Source organism: Lissotriton helveticus, chromosome 1_1, assembly GCF_964261635.1.
Source record: "Lissotriton helveticus chromosome 1_1, aLisHel1.1, whole genome shotgun sequence".
Taxonomy (NCBI): Eukaryota; Metazoa; Chordata; class Amphibia; order Caudata; family Salamandridae; genus Lissotriton; species Lissotriton helveticus.
In genome coordinates, this window is record NC_136057.1 from 1,432,109,439 (window position 1) to 1,432,133,882 (window position 24,444).

General features: G+C 41.3%; 1 protein-coding gene across 2 annotated transcripts in view; it reads left to right on the top strand.

Annotated features, from left to right (window-relative positions):
- Nucleotides 1-24,444, top strand: part of LOC144826880 (A.superbus venom factor 1-like) — a 1,649,148-nt gene that overhangs the window by 163,221 nt on the left and 1,461,483 nt on the right. For both annotated transcript variants that reach the window (XM_078685340.1, XM_078685347.1), the window contains one exon: nt 56-176. In XM_078685340.1, the coding sequence (XP_078541466.1) occupies nt 56-176 (121 nt within the window). The remainder of the gene's footprint in view (nt 1-55; nt 177-24,444) is intronic.

The window sequence follows — 24,444 nt, forward strand, 5'->3', positions numbered from 1 at the left end:
CTCATGTGACCATAGTTCTTTCACAATATCTGCACTATATCATCTGTTCTTCCAGATATCTGATGGCTGTGGAACAGCAAGACTGACCAGAAAGATGTTGACAGATCATTTTAAAAACATGAATGAACTCATCGATCGTAGCATCTACGTTTCTGCAACTGTCTTAACAGCAGGGGGTAAGTAAAATTAATTTTTTGAAGAACAAATGCTATTCTGACTTAGGAAGAGCTGAATGCCTATATATTTTCAGTATTTTTTTTATGTGAAGAATTGAATTCCCAAACTGGTGTACAAGCAAATACCCAAGTATCTCATCTAATGAAGACTTCTAACCGGAGATTCCTTCCATAACATAAGGCCCAATTCTGATTTTTTGTGTACCAGTAGGTGGCATCATCCAGCTCCACATGGTGTCTTCTGTGCCAGTAGTGACGTACCCAGTACCAATATAGGCATCCACCCCAGTGCGCTGACCCCAGCTTCTTCTTTTCTGCACCATCATCGTGGATCAGGATGTCCTCACCTCAGTCAATTTTTGACTGACTATTTTAGATCATTTTATCGACCTCAACAGCTGTGCTTTTTTTCCTGTTATTTGGACAATGTCCCTGAGGAAACCAACCGGTTTCAAGCCTTGCGGTGCCCATCAAAGGCAGATGTCTGTGACCGATCTCCACTTGGTGTGTCTTTGGTTCCTGGAATGGGACCAAGACTCCATGGCCTGCATGGATTGCAAAACCATGAATCCCAAGGCCATCCACAAGAAGGCCATGAAGCCCCTGGCTCCTTGCCAAGTTACTCTCTGCCAGGCCATGTCCCGTTCATTCGTGAGATCTAGGGACCACTTCGGGAGTCACTTGGGCCGATCAATTTCGCGATCCTGGATTTCTCCAGGTAAGTCCCAATAGAAGAACTCCAAGAAGTTGAAGTGCTCTTTGACTACTCTGCTTCTGTCCCATTCATCAGATGACAAAAGTGAACAACACTACAAATCCAGCCCCACTCCCTGGTTGTTGCTAGGCCCGCATTTGATACTGGGCCCGTTCTGCGCTTCCCCGAGTTTCCCAGAGCTCACTCAACTTTGTGAGTTTTATGAGGCCCTGGATCTAATTGTTGGAGATCTCGAACTCCTCTGGAGCGCCTTCTGGTCCCATGAGTTCAGAAGGTACTCCAACGGGGCTTCACTGCTGGGTCCGCCTTCAGCGCCAATCAGACCCTGAGGATCTGTTGGTGGATTAGCATCGGCCTCAGCCGTGACTTTGTGACATCCTCAGGGGACCGCTCCAGTGGTGCAGTTCCCAATGCCACAAATGCACATCAGCGGTGCCACACTCATTGTGATTTCCAACTCCGATACGGAGCCAAACCGGCCTCACTGATTGCCGGCTCTGTCACAAGCCATGCCTACACAGCTGAAACTGGAGATAGAGTCATATTTCACAAAGGGCCCTCTGAGGAACACAAGTGAAGAGGATCTGAGGATCCCTCTGGCTATTCCAACTAGGCCAGGGCGGTAAATTTTGTCCCGCTCACGAAATTTGCAGAATTTGCCAAAAATTCTGCGATCCGTGGCTTTGCGGAATTTTTTGCTTGTTCGTGCTTTCAAAATGCGTGTTTGTAAGATATCCCCCCCCCCCCCCGGAGCACGCAAACAGCATTTGAGAACAGGAAAAAAGCATCGCGAACGGGCGGAACAAGCGACTGCGCAAATTTCGCCCACCCCTAATTCCAACCCCCTTGCAGAGTCTATGGCTAATGACACCTGGTATGAGAACCTGGCTGATGCCAGTGGTCGGGACACCTCTCTAGACGCTGGACTTCTCTCTCCTCCCACAGTGACTATGAAGGAAGGGGCTTCCTTTGCAATAGTGGTCTGAAGGGCAGGTAAGATCCTGGACCTTAAGCTGCCCAAGGTTGGGTTCAAGACCCGCATCTTAACGGAGGTGCTGCAGCATAGGGTATCCAACTCAGAACCTCTACTCCCCTTTAAAAAAGCCCACACTGATGTCCTGCTTGGTGCCTACATAGCGCCCTACACAGGCACTCCTGTGCAAGGGACAATCTCCTGCCACCATTACCGGGCCCAAGGACCCAGCGTTTCTCTCTCAACCTCCCACCCCTGGGAGCCTGTTGGTCCAGACCTCAAACTCCGAAATAAATCCCTGCGCATTCCCTGCTGAATGGGGAGTCCAAAAGATTGGATTTGGAAAAAGTACTTTTTCTTTCTACCATCCTGACGCAGCGACCTGTGAACACTGCATGCTTATTGAGCCGTTATTTCCACACTGTGTAGGATATGGGTTGCGCAAGCGCTGCCTATGATCCCAGAGGAGGCCCAAGCCATATTCTCCCATGCTATTGCTGACGGGAAAGATGCAGTAAAGTTCACCATCAGATGCAGATTGGATACGACTGATTCACTGGGCAGAGTCATTGCTTCCTTGGTGGTGCTCCGACGTCACGTGGCTGAGGACAATTGGCTTTCCGGAGGATGTCCAGGCATTCCTTTTTGACATATCATCCACACTAAAGAGCATAAGAGGGTATTCCCAATCAGGTCAAAAAGACCAGATTGTGCTCGGACACAAAAGCTTTTCCAAGGATCCTGGGGACAGGGTAGTTATATCTTGCCCCAAAGCTGGCTTCTAAAAAATGCCAATAGCAGACGGGCCTAGGTGTCCAATTTTCAATGTTTGTCAATCCACCACACTTACACCCCCACTCGTTAGTGCATACAAGGAGCACACGCATTGTAATTGTAATCGGTCTCACATTTGTTTATGTTGAAGCCATTGGCATTGTAAATGGCAATGCATTTTACTTATGTGTTATGGAGTGTATGTATGTGGTGTGTAGTGGAACTATGTGGGTTGGATTAGTTAGTTGTGTAATTGAGTGGAGTGCAGTTTTGTAGCGTGGAGTGGATTTGTGTAGTGGAATTATGTGGCATGGTGTGCTGTGGAAATGTATGGTTAGCAATTTTGTGGCATTCAGTGTAGTGGTATTATGTGTAGTGGGATTGTGTGGAGTAGTAACTTGTACAGTTTAATTTTGTGGTGGGCAGTTGAACTTTGGGGCACAATGTGGAATTGTGTGGTTTGGAATGTATGTGGTGTTATGTCATTGTGTTGTTGAGTTGTATTATGTGGTTTGGTGTTAAATTATGTGGTGTGAGTTGGAAATGTGTGGAGCTGAATTGTGTGGCATGGAACTATCAGCCTGCGCTCGCAAAAGGGCCAGATTCTGAGAATCTGGCCCTTTGCGAGTGCAATTTTTGCATTTGGGATTCATCATCCCAAATGCAAAAATCGCTAATAAAGAATTCGCAAATTTGCGAGGATTAGCATTTAAGGAATCTCTATTAACGATTCCTTAAATGCTATTCATGAAACATTTAAATATTGCGAATTCGCAATTTAGGACTGCTATTTACCACGAAGTCAAACCTCGTGGTAAATAGCGAAAACTTAGAAAAATGCATTTAAATGCATTTTTCTAAGTTGCATGTTACACACACACATGTCCTTTGGACATGTGTGTGCACAACATCAGTGCAAATTCACATTTCAGGGGTGCTACAGGGTGTCCTTTGGACACCCCTGCACCCTTGAAATCGCATCCTTATTTGTGATTAGCAAATTGCTAATCGCAAATAAGGAATAACTCCCCATTCATTCCTATGGGCCTTTAGGCCCATAGGAATGAATGGGGAGTTATTCCTTATTTGCGATTAGCAATTTGCTAATCGCAAATAAGGAACATGTAGGAATCGCAATATTATTTGCAATTCCTACATGAATCCCGTTTTGCAAGTCCTTAATAGCTAATCTTTATGAATCGCTATTACAGACTCGCAAAATGGGACAATGATGAATCAGGCTGTTTGTGTATAGCTTTGCGGTTTTGGTGACGAAAAGAACAAATAGGTAGGAGCTAAGCATCAGATCCATGAGGTTTTTTTAAAAAAAAGAAAAGAGTTGGAGCTATTGGCATTGTAAATGTAAATGTCTCCTACCTATGTGTTATGGATTGGAGTGGATGTAGGTGGTGTGTACCAATTATGTGGTTTGGATTGGACTTGTTAGTTGTGGGGTGTGAAACTGTGTGGTGTGGATATGTGTAGTAGAATTATGTGGTATTGTGTGCAGTTGTATTATGTAGATCATAATTATGTAGTTTTGAGTGTATTGGAATTATGTGGTGTGAGACTGTGTATAAGGAGTGTAAGTATATGGAGTGGTATTTTATGTTGTGGAGTGTTATGTAGTGGAGTTTAAAGAAGACATTGTGTACAATTGAATGTCTCTTTTAAAAAATGCTGGCAATCTCCTCCGTCCTGTTGTAATGCTTGTTTGTTATAGCTTTTTATTTGTTATGCAGGGACATAAACAATAGGAGGGTGGAGATTGAGAAATACTACCTGAATTACAACATGAGCAGCAAATGGGTACTAGGAGAGAATCAACAGATGCCATATTCTGAGGGCAGACTGAGATGGTGCTGAGTAATGCTGAAGTGGTGCTGAGGTGGTGGTGTGCTGGTACAGATGTGATGCTAAGGTGATGCTGAATGAAACTCAGGTATTGCTAAGTGATGCTGAGGTAGTAGTGTGCTAGTGTGGATGTGATATTGAATGTTACTGAGGTGGTGCTGAGTCATGCTGAGGTGGCGCTGAGTGACGCTGTGGCACTGAATCATGCTGAGGTGGTGGTGCAGCGCTGGTCCTGAGGTGGTGCTGTGTTGAGGTGAGGCGCTGCTGATGCTGCGGTGGTGCTGTATGGGTGCTGAGTTGCTGCTGAGGTGGTGGTGGTGCGCTGATGCAGAAATGGTTCTGTGCTGAAGTTATATTGTGCTGTGCTGAGCTGAGGTGGTGATGCGCTGATGCTGTGTTGGCGGTGGACTGCTGAGGTGATGAAGAGGTGGAGCTGAATGATGCTAAGGTTATACTGAGTAGGGCTGATGTGGTGCGGAGTGAGGCTGAGGTGGTGGTGCTGTGCTGGGTCTGAGTTGGTGCTGAGCTGTTTTTAGGTGGTGCTGGGTGATGAGTTGGTACTGTGCTGCAGGTAATGCTGCATTGATGTTGAAGCTGTGCTGCATTAGTGCTGAGTTGCTGCTAAGGTGGGGCTGCTTTGGTGCTGAGCTGGTGGTGATGCACTGATGTGGAGATAGTGGTGGTGGCGGTGTTCAGGTGGTGCTGTGCTAATGAGGAGATGGTGGTACGCTGGTGCTGCACTGATGCTGAGTTGGTGCTCCACTGGTGGTGGATCACTGGTAAGGAGGTAGTGCTGTGTTGATGCTGATGTGCTATTCTGATGCTGAGGTGGTGCTTAGTGATGCTGAGGTGGTGGTGCTGCACTGTTTGTGAGGTGGTGCTGGGCTGGTGATCAAGTGGTGCTGAGTGATGTTGAGGTGGTGCTGTGCTGAGGTAATGGCGCACTGATGCTGAGGTGGGGCAGCATTGGTGGTGGTGCACTGATGCTGAGATAGTGCTGTGTAGTGCTGATGTTAAGGTGGTGCTGTGCTGATGCTGAGTTGATGGTGCACTGATGGGGAGGTGGTGCTGTGTTGATGCTGAGATGGTGCTCAGGTGATGTTGAGGTAAGGCTGAGTGATGCGGAAGCCCTCACCACAACTCTTTAACAGTGTCCCTTGAGGCTCCATAATCACTAATGTTCAGATGCATTTAATTAGTTATAAAGTGCCACACATACCAGTGTAGGGTGTCCGAGCACTTTGTATATACACAAAAACTTCTTGCTAGACAATTCTGATCTGTCCAGCAAGAACATCAATCACCGGAGTTATCTTGACATTTTTATTGTCTGGAAATTGCAGGAAGCCAGGAATGTGCGGAGTCCTTTCAAAAGCATGATAAACTCGGAAACATTGCCCTTCTGAAGTACAATTGCAAAGCCATAGTGCTGGCCCTGTGTTTTTGTTCTGCTTCTATTTCATGTAATACATTCAAATGCACATTTTAAAGGGGCCATTTTTCCAGAAGGAAACATTTTGGCCTCAGCACAAAACTGATGAGGAGAAACTTCCAACTCCTCAGCCAGCAGCCAAGCACAAGTCGCGGACAGGAGGAAAAAACACAAGCAGCATGCATATTAAAGTATAATTTCAAGCAGTGTTTACGTTTTGGTTTAACCTTTTACATGATTTAGAGCTGCAGTAGCTGGAAAGTATGGCTGGCTGCTGCTGGCTTCAGACAGGAAGTACAAGACGTGAATGTTGCAATAAAATGTAAGCAGTTACGTCTGAGCATCCACAGTGAGGTTGAAAACATATTAAAATAGTCCCCCTCATGAGCAGATCAGCAGAACAAAATGTAATGATATTGTACTAAGTTCCTGCTCCTTGGAGGAAAAAGAAGGGACAAAGAGGCAAGACTGGCCACTAGTAAGCAAGGACTTTTAAAGGACATTGAAACAAACAACTGAGAAGCAAGGAATGGCACTTGTCGCACAGAGAAATATGTATACTAATGTATACAAGAGGTCGTACATATACGCTTGACCTAAAAATATGTGAGAAGTCAGAAAGTACCTCACATAAGCATCACCAAGGGAACTGCTGGTAGGTACTCACCAGTTTGCTCATGTTTTTCATCATTGGTGACTTTTATGACCGTGAAGAAATCAAATAAGTGTCAGACTTGTGTTTAGGAGGTGAAGAAAAAGAAAAGATAAACAGTGAGATGTGGAAAGATGCACAAAGAGTGCTTGTGTTGTGCTATCCGTAGTGAGAGAAAAGGTAAACTCGCTTCTCCAAAGTCAAATGAGCTGTGACTCACTTGCAAATAAGCCTACTTTATTGGATGCCGTGAGCCCACTCAGATTAAAAAAAGAACAATATGTTGCAAACCACTTCAATTAGGAAAGGACAACATGTTTCATTGCCAAATACCTTGCAGCAATTTTATCAGGGCGCGGGGCTAGTCTTCACCTCACTGGTATTTCAATGTGAGCCAAGGGTGACTAACAAACAGGAAGAGAAAAGAAAGACGGTGCCAACCAGTGAAGACATCTTAAAACATTTAAATATGACCAGGAATCTTCACCCAGAGGGGAAAACAGCAGGCTGAGGGATATGAGGTTTAAGTGCCTGAGATGTCTGGTGGTGATCACCATATTACATATAAACTAGATTATAATAACAGCTACACCCCAGTGCTAGTCGGTATGAATATCACACTACCGAGCTTGAAGCTGAGTCCCCCAAAAAAATGGGAAAAAAGAAAAGGGGCAGGGTAGGAATACCCTAACACCCCTTCCCCAGTCCGTGGTTTTTGGGGTCCCCCTAGGACCCTGTCATGGCATAAAACCATTTTTTTTTAAAACAATTGCCGCTAATTTGCAATATTTGCAAATTTGTGGCAAAATGTTTTTTTTAAAAGGAAGCACAGGCTCGCACACAGGACCCTGGTGGTATATAATGTATGTAGGAGGGTGGCACATGGGGTCCCCCCTCCTAGGGCTTATTAAAGCCTGAGGGACCACCACCTCCCTGGGAAAAATTTGAATAATATAGGGAGGCCTTGCAGAACCCCCTGCCCTGGGGATTACCACCTCCCTGGGGCTAAGTTAAAGAATGTGGGGGGCCTTGCGGACCCCCCTGCCCTGACACCACGTCCTCAGGGCTAACTGCTGTAATAATGCATTGGGGGATTAGGCCCCCAATGCAGCCCCGGGGACATCACTTCCCCGAGGCATACATAATATAATTAAGGGGGTTCGTAACGCCCCCAGCCCCAGGAACCACCACCTCCCTGGGGCTATACACTAGATGGGAGGGGAGCCACGCAGTCCCCGACTGCAGCCCTGCATGTCTCTGGTGACTGCCACCACCAGGAATGGATCCAGTAATGTCCCGGGGTGCCCACCCCGTGACATTGCAGTTTGCTATGGCATGACGGGAGCACCTTTCCCCCTGTGCTATAGCAAACACTGCTCCGTTTCATTAAAGCAAGAGCATTAAAAATGCTCGCGCTTCCACGAATCAGAGCAGAATTGATTTTGGACAAAGGGAGCTGCATGTTTGCAGCTCCCTCTGTCCAAAAGCAATACCTGCTCCTGCAGGAGGTTGGGAGCCAGAAGGGACCATGAGCGCCTTAAAGCTCCCTTGTTGGTCCCCAATGAGCTGACTATGCCCCAGGGGTTGAAGTGCCCGGGGCAAAATTGTTGGAAAAAAATAAAATGTATAAAAGCTGGTATTACTCCAAAAATTGTTTGAAATAAGGTCACAAGGCCGGAAGAAGGGGGTTGAAATTGTGCACACTCCTCCAAGAAATGAGGAGCCATACCTCTACCTTCATAGGCTAATTCATAACCAAGAAAAAGAACAGCAAAAAACGTAATGTGAGACTTTACAAAGTTTTACTTGTAACCAAGTTCAGCAAATCGCGTAATAATGCGATCCACTTTCGCTAAATGTGGATTTAATTCATCATTGGAAAACTATATGTCATCGATATAGGACAAAAGCGTCATGATCAATGTCATGTAAAAGGGACACAATGCATACTACAAACACATCGGGTTGTTCTTATATTCCATTGGTAAATGGGTGAATTGTTTCTGAGAACCGAGGGCGGAAAACCCGGACCAATCTGGCTCTCAGGAGCCAAGTTTTGACTGAAAAACCCTTTAGAAATGTACAGGAATTTTTAAACTTTTTACGAATTTTGTTATTAACCAGGACCGCACTGGGCATGTTCTGCACCGCAAAAGTGCGTGTATGACTATTCAAATGTCTATAATCTAAGACTATGTGAAGAGCTGTTAGATTTGAAAACCGTAAAAAGACGATTATTCATAGAAGAGATAGAGGGCTCAAGAACACCCTCATACTCCAGATGAGTAAGAATGTCTTTAACGGACGCTTTTGCATCACATTTAATTGAATATTGAGGATGTGGTTTAGGGGTGGAATGTATTGGAATAACATGTTGTGGAGAATCCCTATCTCAACCTACCTGGTTGCGGTATAGGGCAGGAACCAAAGCAAGGGCCTACCCAGAAGCATAAGCATACTGCGTCTCTTCAGGGATGAGATGCGAAACAGATAGGAGGATGATATCTTACCCCCGAGAGCAGTTGAGAACAAAGGAGGGAGGCCAATCAACCTCTGCCAACAAAATGCCATAAGAAGTAAAATTATCTTTAAAAAAGCATTAATGCTGCATTTAATAGCACCTTCAATCTGAATGTCCAAATGATAAAGGTGTTCAGGAAGTGCAATATGTGTATCCGCTGTCTCATCTGCAACAAATGTATCAGTTGCTTTCACCTCCAAAAACTGGCAGAGTCTCTGGTGTACTACAGTGACTTCCTCCGCACTGTCGAGGAGGGTCACTGCCCAACGTTTGTCCAGGAGAAGGGTTCTCACCGTCTGGGGCATATTTCGCTGTCAAACCATCAAACTTCTTCTTTTGGAAGGGGGCTCTAAACGGAGGTGGTTCCTCTCTCTTAACTTTAGCGCCAAAAGAATGCTGCATGTCCGATTTGTGCTCCACAGACTCACCTTGCCTGCGATCAAGTCACCCGTCTCTGTCATACTGTTGATCAGATGTTTCTTAAAAGGCACAAGGATAACAAGGATGAGGAGTCTGAAAACACTCTGGAGTCTTAATTTTAGTAGGATCACGCAAACATAAGCAATGTGCTACTTGCACAAGCGGTCGGCAATGGCCACTGTGGAAAATCACTGGCATATTAGCAAGGGCGCTGCCTCACCCTTAACAGTATAAAGAATAATTTCGGAGACCACAGGAAAATTACCCACTAGCTTTATCCCCAAATCTGGGGCAGGTCCTGCCCCCTGTTTATTCTGTACATGTTTGAGAACCTTCAGAAGTACGCTCATCGAGGGGTTTTCATAACAAACCGTATACACTGTAGCAAACACTATCCTCCAGTTGCTGCAGTTGGCCAAGGGGGGGATCAGACCACTAGGCAAACACATAGTCAGTATCCTGTGCTTTTCTACAGGACCTGTAAGGGGAAAAACAGCATAAAGTTGATCACATTTTTTTAGCAATTCAAAATGGAAATTCTTCATGGTTAAAGGTCATTTGCCCATAACTGGGTTGATGATAACAGGGATAATAACATGCCCACCACGTTGTGGGGCTTATACAGGAGGCGCCGCCCAAGGTGGAGGTGCCAAAAAGTCATGGGCAACAAACTGAATCATGCGTCTATATAAATCTACCACTTGAGCTTACAGTAGGCATACATCAGCCACAGTAGCGATGGCATAATGTGGTTATGGGTTAAACCCTGCCAAGACAGGCCATGCAGCCCATCAATATTTAAGGGGCCCATACAAACAGAAGCAAGTGGATGGGGAAGGGTGCCATTAAACCAAACATGGTGCTCACAGGCCGTAAGAGTAAGTTCAATGATCGTATAAGGGCAATAAGCAGCATATATTTTTTTTAACTCTTATTTATAGTTTGTGAACAGTTACAGGCAACAATAACATCCTTTGCACACCAAGGGTAAAGCAAGGGCTAGCAATATCTTCAGGAGTGCACATTATCTTCATGCATCGTATACATCAGCCTGAGGGTGTTGCCAGCTTAACAAAGTATATAACATTTGTGTGTCCATGTGGTGAGCAGAGGCTGCGTGGGATTCACGCTAAGCATAATGCATCCTACGTTAAGAAAAAGACAGAGAAAGAACCAAAAAAAGAAAAAAGAAAAGTGGAGAAGGGTTTTGGGGGAAGGAGGAAGGAGGAAGGCGAGAGGGATTTCTTGGCGTCAGTTAGAGAGTGCACTCAGATTGTGAGGGTATTCTTCATCCACCTACTAGCTTGTATTGGTAGAGGCCACAGCCTGGTCAGGCAGCAAAACAGCACGGTAACTCTGCAGCGGTTTTCAAATGCTCTTTGGGTGCGTCTGCACAGGCATAAGCTCCCAGATTTCTGCCAGCTGGTTATGACAGAAAGCAGCGTCTTTAAGCCAGTCAGCCACCTGTGACCTCCACATAGCCATGCAGGGCAACAAGGGGGTATCACTCGCATGCATGCCCCGCTATCGCCTCAAGTAAAGCCGCAAGAACATTGGCTACTGTGTAACTGTGAAAAGTATTATAATTAGTGTCAACAATGGGGAATGTAACCCAGGAGTAAAAACCTCGAAGCGGGATCCAGGATCTGCTTCGACTCTGAAAACAATAGGAGACCCCGCCGTCGGGACTCCATGCAGTAACAAGCACTGAGTAACTGCTGTGCGGCAATGAGCCAGAATCATAACTGATTGAGCCATATGCAGATGCAAGGGAATTAAACAGCAGCACACATGGGTTTTAACCTTTTAAAATTCAAGATTGAAAAACCTACAGCAATAGGAAGTGCTTACATCCGAGGAGGTAAACCTTCACACCACGGACATCTCCAGGCGATGGTGTGAGGATATTGTAGATGAGCACAAGCACTATTCGTGGGTCCCACAAATAAGTTCCAGATCAAACTTTGGCGGTGCCATGTTGCAAGGATTCTGCGAAATCACAGAACTATGCTTGGGACAATAGAATCTTAGTAGGCAGGGACTGAGTTATTCTACCACCTTAGTACCCAAGAGCTCCGGACTGACTAGCTATAGTGTCTCCCTTGTCCTCCTACTCACTCACAGAGGAACAAGTTATTAGACACCCCAGAACCCAACACTCATGACCTTCTCAGGAATCGCAGTAACAGAACACACCCTTTTGCTCACACTCTTACTTGTCCCAATAAGATCTGACAGAGACATGAGAACAGTTTAACTGCTTAAACATGGCTGCATTTCCCCAGCAGTGCGGCGATTAAGAAGAGTGGGCGGTGCCGCGTCGGCCAACAGACTTGTGCAGCACTACGGAGGTAGTGCTTGCAGCGGCCATTGCCGATGAACGCAGCCAAGGGGTTAAGATATTTACTTTAACTATCATGATCTAGTATGCAGCTGTCATTGGTGGTAAGCTAACCCCCCTCCCCTTCTATAGAAGTAAAGTGAATATATATATTCACTGAAAAAACCATAGGTTATAGACCATATATAGTTAGGAATTAGCATTTACAAAACCTTATTCTACTCACACAAAACCATTGAAATACGCATATATAGTTAGTTGTACTAACTATATATCGCGCACCCGCAATCCACTGCTGATCATGTCACATATTACATCATTCATGACATGGTCAGTGACATCACTGATGACATCACTGATGACATCTCAAATGACATCACTGATGACATCACTGATGACATCTCAAATGACATCACTGATGACATCACTGATGACATCTCATTTGACATTACTGAGCACATCACTGATGACATCATTCATGTGATAATATGATGAACCTCTTTAGACTCTAATATAACCTTAGATACACTCAGTGTGAACAGACACTCACAGACTGTCACTCATCCATGAAGTTACACACACACCTAGTTAGTCATGCAACGAATCAATCACACCTCCATTTTCTCAAATATACAGTTATACACACCTTACTTATTCAAACATATACTAACACATATTTACTCTCTTATACAATCCTGGATACAAGTTCACAATGATCCATACAGCCATTCACACATTCACTGGCTCTTATGCACAGTTACTTATATATGTCAACTCTCACATGTACTGTGTTTTACATATGTACTTACTTTGACATGTAGCACTGAGATATCCATTCACTCACCAATGCACTCATGCACACACTCAACCGCCCATACAGATGTTTCCACATGCCCTTTTGAACCCATACATCTAGTGAATCAACTGCTCACACATCTATGCACAGAGTCATACACCTCCCAGCCACCCACACACACACTCAGTCTCCCATACAAATACTTGGGCAACCAATCAATAACCCATATAGTTACTCATATAGCTAATGATCAACACATGCAGCAGATTACAGAACAACACAGACAATGATGCACAAATTAAGACAGTTTAGTCACTAACCCATGCACTCAGTAAGACACATTTAATCACTCACTCATACAGTCAGTCATGCACCTACTAAATCCTTCATCCAGACACTTATAAATCCACTCATTATTCAATTTGTAAGACATATTTTAACTTTACAGAATTATACAGTCACTGGATGTAGTCATCAGTGATGTCATCAGTGATGTCATTTGAGATGTCATCAGTGATGTCATCAGTGATGTCATTTGAGATGTCATCAGTGATGTCATCAGTGATGTCACTGACCATGTCATGAATGATGTAATATGTGACATGATCAGCAGTGGATTGCGGGTGCGCGATATATAGTTAGTACAACTAACTATATATGCGAATTTCAATGGTTTTGTGTGAGTAAAATAAGGTTTTGTAAATGCTAATTCCTAACTATATATGGTCTATAACCTATGGTTTTTTAAGTGAATTTTCAAGGTTTTGTAAATGCTAATTCCTAACTATATATGGTCTATAACCTATGGTTTTTTCAGTGAATTTCAATGGTTTTTTAATAGCAAATATCAAAAGCTTTAAAATGTATTCTTCTTTAATTCTAAAAATATATTTTATATGTTTTTAATACAATTTTTTAATGTATTTTTTTGAATTATTTTTTTTTGTTTCGCTCCCGGTCCGCGAACCGGGTAGCTGCCCGCTAGCTCAATTTGATGCCGCGACCCGGTCCGCGGACCGGTAAACGTTCCGTTTGCGCAACTGCCGCGTTAGAAAACAACATCGTGACGCGTCGCGTAAGCACGACGTACGGCGTTCTCGCGTAATGCGTCTTATGACGCGCCGCGTTAGCGCACCCGGAAGCGCTCCGGAGCGCGAACCGAGGCACGAAGCACAGCTCCCCGGAAGCGATCCGGGGCGCGGAGCGCAGCGCGTAACGTAAGCGTAACAGGTCATGTGACTTGTTATTAAAACTTTTCATTGGTTCATTTCACTTTTGGTTTCCTAATGATGTAAGACTAGGTCATGTGACCTAAAAATAACACTTTTCATTGGTTTAGAACATTTTTTTTCCCCAAATGATGAAAGCCCACACCTTTTTTCTCACTCTGACTTTCAACTTTGTGAGAGGAAGACCTATTTTGCTTACTAAGAAATGGCTTTAGTAGTAGCTGCAGCTGGTGCACCCCCACCACCACCACCACCTCCTAGGAAGAGAGGACCACCTCCTCAGGTTATCCTTCAGCAAGAGGAGGAAGAAGAGGAAGAAGAGGAAGAAGAGGAAGAGGAGCAAGGGATGAGGCAGTTTTTGCCTGAGGAGCCAAGAAGGTCCCATGTAAAAGAAGATTACATATGGCAATTTTATTCATTTCCCCGGGGCCAAAAGAAAGTAAATGCCCGCTATGTTACTTGTCTCATCTGCAAAAAAGATTTGTCAAGAGGGACTGATAAGAAATACAGCTATGGCAATTTCACCATGCATCGCCACATGGAGAGGTGGCACCCTATTAATTATAGTGCTGCGCAGGTACATCACCTGCAGGATAACCCCCCTCCTGTGGCCAGTACATCATCTGGAGAGGCAGTGACGGGACCAGAGGCGAGGGAGATGGTCTCCAACATCCAGTTGAAGTTCGGGGAAGTGAAGCACGTGTGCCTTTATTGTGGCCAATTAATTTGCTACAGGGAGAGTAGCATAAATTTGATCAACGTAGCAATTGAAAATCATAAATGTCCAAAACGCCCCAGAAAAGAAATTATCTTTTTTTTGTTGCTCTTGTTGAGCCCGTTATAATCAATGATTTTCGTTTCCCCCCCCAAAAAAAACAAAAAATATATAAAACCGTTCAAAAAATACAAAAAAAGTAAAAAAAATCAGAAAAATAATTAAAAAAATATAAAACAACAAAAACAATAAAAAAAAAGTTCTTTTCAGAACTCCCTCCCCTTTATAAAAAATTGCTAGAATGTTTAGCACTCTGGCAACCTCTATTTCTTTTGATTCGCTTCCCGGTTCGCGCACCGGTACGCGAACCGGAAGCGAACCAAAAAAATGTTTTTTTGAAAAAAGCAAGAGTGAGTATAAGGGAAGGAAACAGAGAGTAATGTTAAAAGAAAGACAGCTAGAGGGAGTAACACAGAGATACTGTTTAATACATCTATTTACCAAAGAAAAGATGTAAGAGGGTATAATTGAGAAACACAAAATAGATAAGGAAGTGAAAGAAAAAAAGGAGAGTAGAAGAATAATAAACAAGAGTTTCTTGGAGAATATGAGTGAATGTTCAAATTAAGAAGAAAAACAGTAAAGGATGTGGAATGAGAGGTAGGGATAGAACCGGACTAAAAGAACAACCCTGAGGGAAATTGTTAAGAAAAGAGTGAGTGAAAGTAAATAGGAATAAAACAAGATGTATGACAGTGACTAAGGTTAAAACATGTGGAATAACAGAGAGAAAAAACAGAAAGCAGAAAAGAAGACGTGAGAGAAAAGGAATAATTGAAACAGCAAAGAAATGTAAATAACATAGTGTGCTTGAACTACAGGGAGAAAGCATAATGAACAAGTAGTGAAAGAGTGATCAGTCAGAGACAGTAAGAGTAATAGAGACGGAGTGAGTGAACAGGAGTGAGGAACTATGAGAACAGAGGGACTGAGAAAATGAGTGGAAGGAGTAGAGTAAGTAAGTAATAGAGAAAGGAATGAGGGAAGTAGCAAAGGCTGGAAACTGAGGGTTAAAGAAATGAAGCAGTGGAACTAATAGAAGTTAAATGGGATAGAAATGTAACGAAAAGAGTACAAAACACTTACCTTATAATTGTTGTTAACTTAGTCACTTGTTATTTTTATACTTTCAATCTGTGAAAGAAAGAACAAAAATTTGAAAAATATTAAAACATGTATTTAAAAATTAGAAAAGACAAGGGAAAAGATTGAAAATCATCCAATTTTACAAAGAAATAAAATTCATTTCCGAAACATGCAGAAAAAAAGAGAAAGAAACGGTGATAGACAGTCAGAGAGAAAAAGAAATTGTAATAGAGTAAATTAGTAAGAGTAAAAAAAGCAAGATACTTTCAGTGACAGAAAAGAAGGATAAAAGAGAAAACTAAATTGAAGTTGTGTAAGCTACTAAAAGAAAGTGAGTAAGGTAAACTATATAAGGAAAGGGTGAATAAGGAAAAGAGAGTGAGGGAGAGAGGAGACAGAGGAAGTGAAGGAAAGAGTGTCAGATACAGACTGAGTGAGGCAACAAAGAAAGATAAATGAGTGAGGGTGAGTTATACTAACTGATTGCACCAAAAAAGGAGAACCCAAAAATATTTAATTTAGAAAACTAAGGGAGGAAAGATGGAAAAAACAAGCGAAGCAGAAGTTCTAAAAGCTGAAAATGGTGCAAGGGAGAAAAGAAAAAAGCAGAGTTGGATTAGGGAAACAAAGGTTGAAAGATAAGTGGAGTTAGATAGCAAGGGTGAAAGAGAATAAAACAAAAGGCAATGTGAGTATGTAAGGAGGATTGATAGAAGGTAGTAAAAGATGAGTGAGCATGAGATAAGATGAGTACAAATTAAAATTCACTATACAAAGTACAGAATTAATTATACATGTTAAATGGTTTATTTTTGCTGTTCTCAGAATATATCAAATTTCACTAAAAACAGTGAGTTGAAGGTATTCATCATATAACAGCGGGGAAAAAAACCACAATCAAAATGATTGTGTTTAAAAAACCCATATAACATAACCAATCAGAAATCAGAACTCCTTAAAAGTAACTTACTTTCCATGACGTCGAAGGATGTCCTATGAACAGCTTATACTCTGTTGTGCTGTTATTATTTTCAGCCCGCCACTTTCTGAAAGAAAAGCTCCATCGTTTTGACAAATATGTTACATACAATAAATGACTTCTCGCTCTCTACCGCACTTCTCCTCAAGGCCAAATCGTGTAAGAGCCATTTATAACTCTTGGAATTCTTCTAAGCAAATCCCGTCATTTTCTTTTTCCGCAACTTTCAGAAAGAAAACGTTCAAGATCACTTTCACAATCCTGTACTAGTAATATCTCACCCTTCTTGCTCACTCATGTTCCACATTTCCTATGACACTGATACTGCTTACTATGAGGCACACTTACACTACCTCTATGACTACTACAATTATTTAATTCTCTACATCACTTTTAATCACAAAGCAATTTAAAACAGTACATAAAATTATATCAACTCCTAGAATCATTATAGGCCAGTTACCTACCCAAAATTCTCTCTTCTGAAAACAGAAAGTAAGAATATTTTTAAGTCAAAAGGCAACATTGTTTCATAGTCAAATGTGAATCATTTCCGAAACATCCGCTTTTTTTACATTTTAAATAAGCTGTGTAATAAGCGGATGTTGTCAAAGGACCATTATGTCATATAATAGCTGCAGTTACAAATGTTCTTCCTAAAATCAACGACTGTGTAGCCACAACATTTGTAATTAAAGTTGAAAACTTACTTTCATCAGGTTTATATAGTTGGAATTTTAAAATGACATTATAACCAAAAGTTTGTACAAATAATGTGTACAGCATTGCAGACTTACATTACCTCTACTCCATGTTTTGATTGGCTGCTTGAATTAGCTTATTAAAAGAAACAGTTTTTCTGAACTCATTCAAAGTGCAGTTATTTTTCCATGACGTCAAGTGTTATGGTAAGAACACTGTTTGCTTTGGGAAATACTCTGTTGTCCTTTAACTAATCCGTGCCCACCACTTTCTGTAAGAAAGCCTTCTTTTTTTTCAGGAACTACTTAAAACTCAAAAATAACTTTTTACTCTGTACTACACTTATCCTCAAGGCCAAATAGTGTAGGAGCCATTAGAACCTCTTGAAATTCCTCAGAGCAAATCCCGAGATTCTTTCCCTAAAATTTTGGTTGTAAAAACACCAGGTAAGAATTTTTAAGGTCAAAAGGCAATTTTTTTTTTAAAGTTAAAACAGAATCATTGCAGAATGACCAGCCGTTTCTAGACTTCAAATAAGCTGTGTAATGTCCTGATGTTGTTGAAGGACCGTCATGATATATAATTGCTGTAGTTACAAAAGTCCTTCCTGATATTGACAACTGCGAAGCCACAACATTTTTAATTAAAGTTGTCAATTTTGTTCCATCAGGCCTACATCGTTGGAACATTAAAATGACATACTGGCCATATGTTCGTATAAATAATGTGGACATCATTGCAGACTTACATTGGCTACACTCCATGTTGTGATCGGCTGCTTTTACTAGCTTATTAAAGGACACTGATTTACTGTCTGGCAAAGTTAAATATATAAATCTTTCGGAGTCTACACTAGTAGTACTTGTTCCCCCACAGTTCTCACAGTCATGCTGCCATTGATAAGAAAGGCCAAACAGATGATCTACATCTACACCTTCATCTTGCAATACATCAAGAATATATATTAAAAACTCCTGACAATCTTGCTGAATATTTTGAGAGAATTGCGTTTGACCTGAACATTTGTCTAACAGATTTCGAATTTCAGACACACTTTCTATTTTTGTTCTATCAGTGCTACATTTCTCTAACACAGAGTTCAGTAAACAGCAAAAACTTTGATCCGAATTGATCACAATCTGTTCTTTTAAAGTTTCTAGAGAAAACACAACATTAACCACTACATTAGCATAGCAGTTGACACCAGAACTATTTTCAAATTGAAAACCAACAACATCTTCAACAGAATCCATTTTCTTTCTGCTTATAATTTCGGGTTCATCGACTTTTCGTCTTTTTGCTACAACCTCCCTACTATTGGTCACATTTCTTCGTTTCCGGCCTACCACACGTTTCTCAAACAAAGGATATTGAGGCAAATGTGGCGCATACTCTCTTCTTAACCTATTGTATTCCTTAACACAATCTAGATCCGCACAAATGTTTGTGACATCACACTCAATCAAGTATAATCCCGATAAAGTTCTGCCTCGTGACAATGCCACATATGCCATCCCTCCTTGAACACAGAACTGCCAATATTCACCAATGCACTGTGTACACTTAAACCTTGCGATTTATGGATTGTCACCGCATATGCCAAGCAAACAGGAAACTGCTTACGGCGAACATATAAGTCTTTTACAAGCAAAAATCTATTCAATTAACTGTACTTCCTCAATGCCATCAAATTTAATTTTTAAAAATTCAATTCCATCTCTATTTCTGTATTTCTCAAAATCAACAACATTACCCATTGATCCATTTACCAGACCTCTTTCAACATGTAAATTCCTTCTCAAAATGATACGGCAATTTAAGCACACATTCAGAGTCTTTTCAAAACCAGCAGTTTTAGATATAGTCTTCTCTAATGAATCCAATTTAGATTTCAAATTCTCAGACAAAATAATTGTTGCTCTCATATGCTCTATTCTGTCAATAGCTTCCAGTTTCACAATCTCTTGGTTTTCTAAATTCAAAATTTTGTTGTTGAAGATGGCACATCATTCTGCAAGAATTGGCATCAAACATATTCCAGATTGCTTCTCAGTAATTTTCCGAAAAATATTCTCTGGCAGAACGTCTTCTTCTGGATATAAATTTGACAGTAATCGTGCATGTAAAGCTTCTTTCCCATGCTCGGTCACTTTTCCGACTCTAACATCTTGTAGAATATTCTTATAATCTTCATCCTTCGCTTGACGCATATTTTCACGCAGTTCAGCATAATTAAAGTTTAACCATATATTAACATTGCCAATGCTCCCTAGGCACTTCCTGGTATCTTCATGTGTAAGTAGTTTAAACACTGGTTGTCCTTTCACTGGTGTCAGCTGCAGAAGATCACCGAAAACAATGATGTGTTTGCCACCAAATAACACATCATACTCTGTTTTAAGAACTTCCTGCATTCTCAAATGCACAAAGGCAAGCATGACATTGGAAACCATGCTTACTTCGTCAATGATAAGAAGTTTCATTTTCCTCAAGACTCTTGAAACTTCACAACAACCATCTCCAGATAACTTGTGGTATTGTAATTTGTTATCATGCTCCACTGGCAGCATCAGTGGACGATGCAAAGTAATACCTTTAATGTTATGTGCTGCCAGTCCAGTTGGAGCGGTGACAACACAAGACAGCGATGATTCAGTCCTTTTCTGCAAATAACATGAAATTGCTTTAATGAGGAAACTTTTTCCAGTTCCTGCTTCTCCACTCACGTACAGTCGGACAGGCTTCAACGACGTACATGAGCACTCTTTCTTCTCATGACTTAATCCATGATCAATTTGGTTGGTAACTTCGTCATATATTTTCCTCTGCTCAACGTTGAGTTGTCTTTCCAAATCTTCTAAGTTAACCGCATCCTCCTGAGCATGTGCCATGGCTCTTTCCACTTCAATCATGGCAGTTGCAGCTTCATTTTCGATAACTGGTCCTCCTAGTGGATCCTGACTCAATGAAACAGAACTCTGACTGTCCTGAGAACTGTCTCTAGCAATCTCGGCTGCAATTGTTGCTTCCTGCTCGATTTCCGCATTCAACATTTCTAGATATTTTGGAAAAACAGGACATTCTATGGTCTCCTTGGCTGCATTGAAAGAGTCTTCATAACAGAGGAAATCTCCAAGCAGTTCCTCTTCTGCACGCCAAGGCTTGAAAAGTTGCAAAAGAGCTAAATAGAAAAACTCTTTTCTTTCAGGAGATTCGCCACTCAATTTTCGATGATTTACCAATTGGCATTTTCTTTGCTTGACCAGACATCCCTCACTTCCAATTACAGCATACACTCCTTTATCAATATCTTCTTTGATGTTCCTCTTGAATATGTAATTTTGTAGAACCTCATACAGACAAACATTCTCGAGGTGACTGCTTCTATTTGGATAATATGTATCCAACATGTTGGTCTTCAAAATATCTGTACTGTTTGGCTCCTTCTCCGCCAAATACTCAATTTCCCGTACAGGTTTCAGAACTCGATTACATGTTGCAGCAAGACCAAGACTCGCCCAAATGATACTCCTAGATTTGGCATAGAGACTTGCTGAAGATAACCGGTCAGAACATTCGTAAGCTCCGATTTCTCGATGCGACAACATCTTCAGACTGAAACTGTACAACTTCTTACTGAGGCTCTTTTCATGGGAAATGTACTCCCACATATCCTTCAATTCTGTCTTTCTTTTTTTGTGAAATAAGATGTCACATACCGAGCCACAGCCATACAGTTATCAGCCACAAACTGTATATCCATGTTAGCATTCCACATGGACAAAATCACTGGGTTGTAGTCGTTGATGTACTTGGACTCTTCGTTCCTTTTCAAATTGTATGTATTTTTGGGTGATTTCCTTGTCACATTATGTCGCAGCGAAGACATCAAACTGTTCACTCTTCCTTTAGAAATCACTGGTCGTGGAAAGGCGAAACGACATTTTGTGTAGAACTTGTCCTTGTTTCTGAATTTACGACGACAGTACTTTCCACAACGATGGCTTTGAAAGCGTAAAACTTGTTCTCTTAGGCTTTTGTCTTCCTTTGTCTTTGGAACAGCACATGTAGAATACTGTTCTATGAAACTCATCACTAAGTCATCCGGATCTGTTCCAAATTTGGGTGCATCTTTGATCCATAGTAGCATATGTATATGAGGAGCACCTCTTGCTTGATACTCCTTTCTCCAGAAGAAATTCAACACCTCTCCAAGAGGTGGATTTTTCTTGTTCATGATGAAAGACATCATAGCTTCAAATCTATGATTGAAGTACCTGCATACATTCACTGGATCCAAAGAGCACAGTTCTCCGGGTGTCTTGAATTCGATATTTTCAATGTTTCCATTTGCCTCTCGTAGAAATTCAAGTAAGTCTTCCCAGCCATACTCGGCACAGCTGAGAGTGAGGAACCATGTGGGAGTTCCTAAGTTCCTCAGCATACATTTTAAATCTCCATGTCGACGGTACCAGTACTCATTGGTACCACGCTGACATGCCATGAGATTAATCAGGTGAGAATCCAAAATACTGTCTTGCACATTGACTTTATCCATAAAGTCCCTTGCTGAGATATTTTGCATCTGTATACCACTTTTCAAGATGTGGTTCACTGCATATGACAGTCCAGACAGATCGCTTTCAAACAGTAGATGAAACAAATAGGGAATGCATTGACAAAACCTAGGATCTTCTGCATACAATCGTAAAGTCAGGTATTCAGAAGCAGGAATTTGATCAGGTCGCTCATCATATCTTCCTCCTTGACCTGTTGGAAATAGTTGTGGGAAACACCGAGCTTCCAAACTTACCTCCCAAACACTAATGGGACTCCCTTTGGCTTGTTTCATTTAAAACAACTCAATAGCATTCCCCATGACTTCCTTGGAATGCAAAGGATGAACACTATAATGTTCATATATTTCTACATTTTTAGAGGCTTCTACTTTTTCAATTTGTCCAGTACACAAATCGCTGTCCTCTTCTTCACTTACTTCCTCTTCTGCAACATATACATTCTTGTAGTACTTATTGTTTTTCTTCAAATACAATGTTGCCTTTTTGACTTTCCTAACAACCACTAAATCTTGCCAGATTTTCTTACTCTTTGTCGGAACCCCATTAACTAAGATAACCAGAGGTTCCTCTTCCACTTTCTCTACTCCAATTGTATTAATGTTTTTCTTCAAATCTAGAGGCAAATAAACAACTCTTCCCTTTAATCCTCTCTGTAAATCTGATGGAGGCAATTTCCCTGTCTTTGGCTCCATTCGTACAATAGCCTGAAAGGAATGGACACTTTGAATCAAAATAGATTCATAAGTATTTAAATCCTTCAATTCAGAAGGAATGTCAACCAATTCCAGATTATTATGAACCCCTCTAGCAGGCATCTGGTTTTGATTTAATTTGTTACAACAATAAGTACACACACGTTGATCCGATCCCAAATCAAAACAATTTTCTACCATCAAGTATGTTGCGAAATCCTTCTATTCAAAATTATTTTCCCTTTCACTTTTTGCATATAAATCCACTAACTTAGTCTGATTCTTATAATAAGTGCGTCGACAGCACACACAAGTGAAATTAGGCCTCTCACTTGATTTCACCTGAAACGTGGCAATTTCCTTCTGAAAATTATCTGTACTGGAAACCTGTACACTCTCTTCCACATTACCTTCTTCTTCTGGGTCAATTTCAACATTCTTCTCTTTACTTGCAAAGTAACAAAAGTCAATTTCTTCACAAATATTCTTCACATCTACTTCAGAACCATGCAAAAGAGCAGTGCATACTTGTTTAAGCATAATTGCTGGACTCTTAGCATAATACAACATTCTAACTAATTTCCTCACTTTATTATGATGCACTGCTAGCATCCTGAAATGATGAAAAACACTCTGGCATATTCTTCTGGATAGACAAGCCAGTGAATGACCATGCAAACCTGTCACTTCTCTCACTCTGCAAGGATCTAATTCTTGCAACAACTTCATTTTCTGTTTTAAACTTTTCTTATTAAATGTCCGTACAAAATCACAAAGCAAATTGATGGAATCCTGTCACACACTGCAAATACTACTACACTTCCAGGTGTACACTGGTCCCTTAGGACGTCTTCCTAAAACCTCATTACCTAACACCTCTTCTGCCTCTGTTGACACAAGTTTTTCTTTTTCAACCGGACAGCCATCTTTCACCTCATATGCTCGACCACTGGTGTCAACTGCATGCACCAAATCATTATCCTGGAAATAACTCTCCTCATTAAAAAATGCCTCACAACTTGAACTATGCATCCATTCTCCTGAAAAAACTTCACAAAAATTACTACGATTAACTGTTCTCTTCCATCTACTATTTGATTTGAAATCATAAATTGCCTTGCTTAGTTTCCTAATTCTATTGATTATCAAAATAAATAACTTTCGCTTAATTTCGAATGCCTGATCAATAATTTTCTCAATGTTTCTCTTTCTCTTATAAAAAGCCACTTTCTGTTGACCTTTCTTAATATTTTTTAACAAATTGCCAATTATCCTGTTGCGGAACATTAGTCTACGAATGTCCCTAAACTGTTTTTTCCTTCTACTACCATGCACAGAGTTATCTCCTGCTCTAGCAGTAACATTTTTGAGTGGCCTTTCCTTTCCGTTTAAATTGGCTCTCTTTTTCTGAACTAAAACATGTTCTGTAGTGATACTTTTTTTTCTGGAAATGTTTCTTAGGAAAGATTTCGTTCTCTTACCCGGAGCTTTTTTGGTGACTTGACAAGTTTTTATTGTAGAGGACTGCTGCAAGCATGTAGTAAGCTGCTGTGTTTGACGTTTTGTAGCCTTTCTCCTTCTTTGCTTCGATGACATTGTGTAATTTTGAAATGATCTGCAGTTGAATCTGTGGTAAAATATAATAAAAATGTTATTAACCACTATTACCAAACAGTAAATCAATAACAGTCGTCAAAAACATGAACACACTACTTGTCAATTCTACATACAATAATTTTTAGTGCAT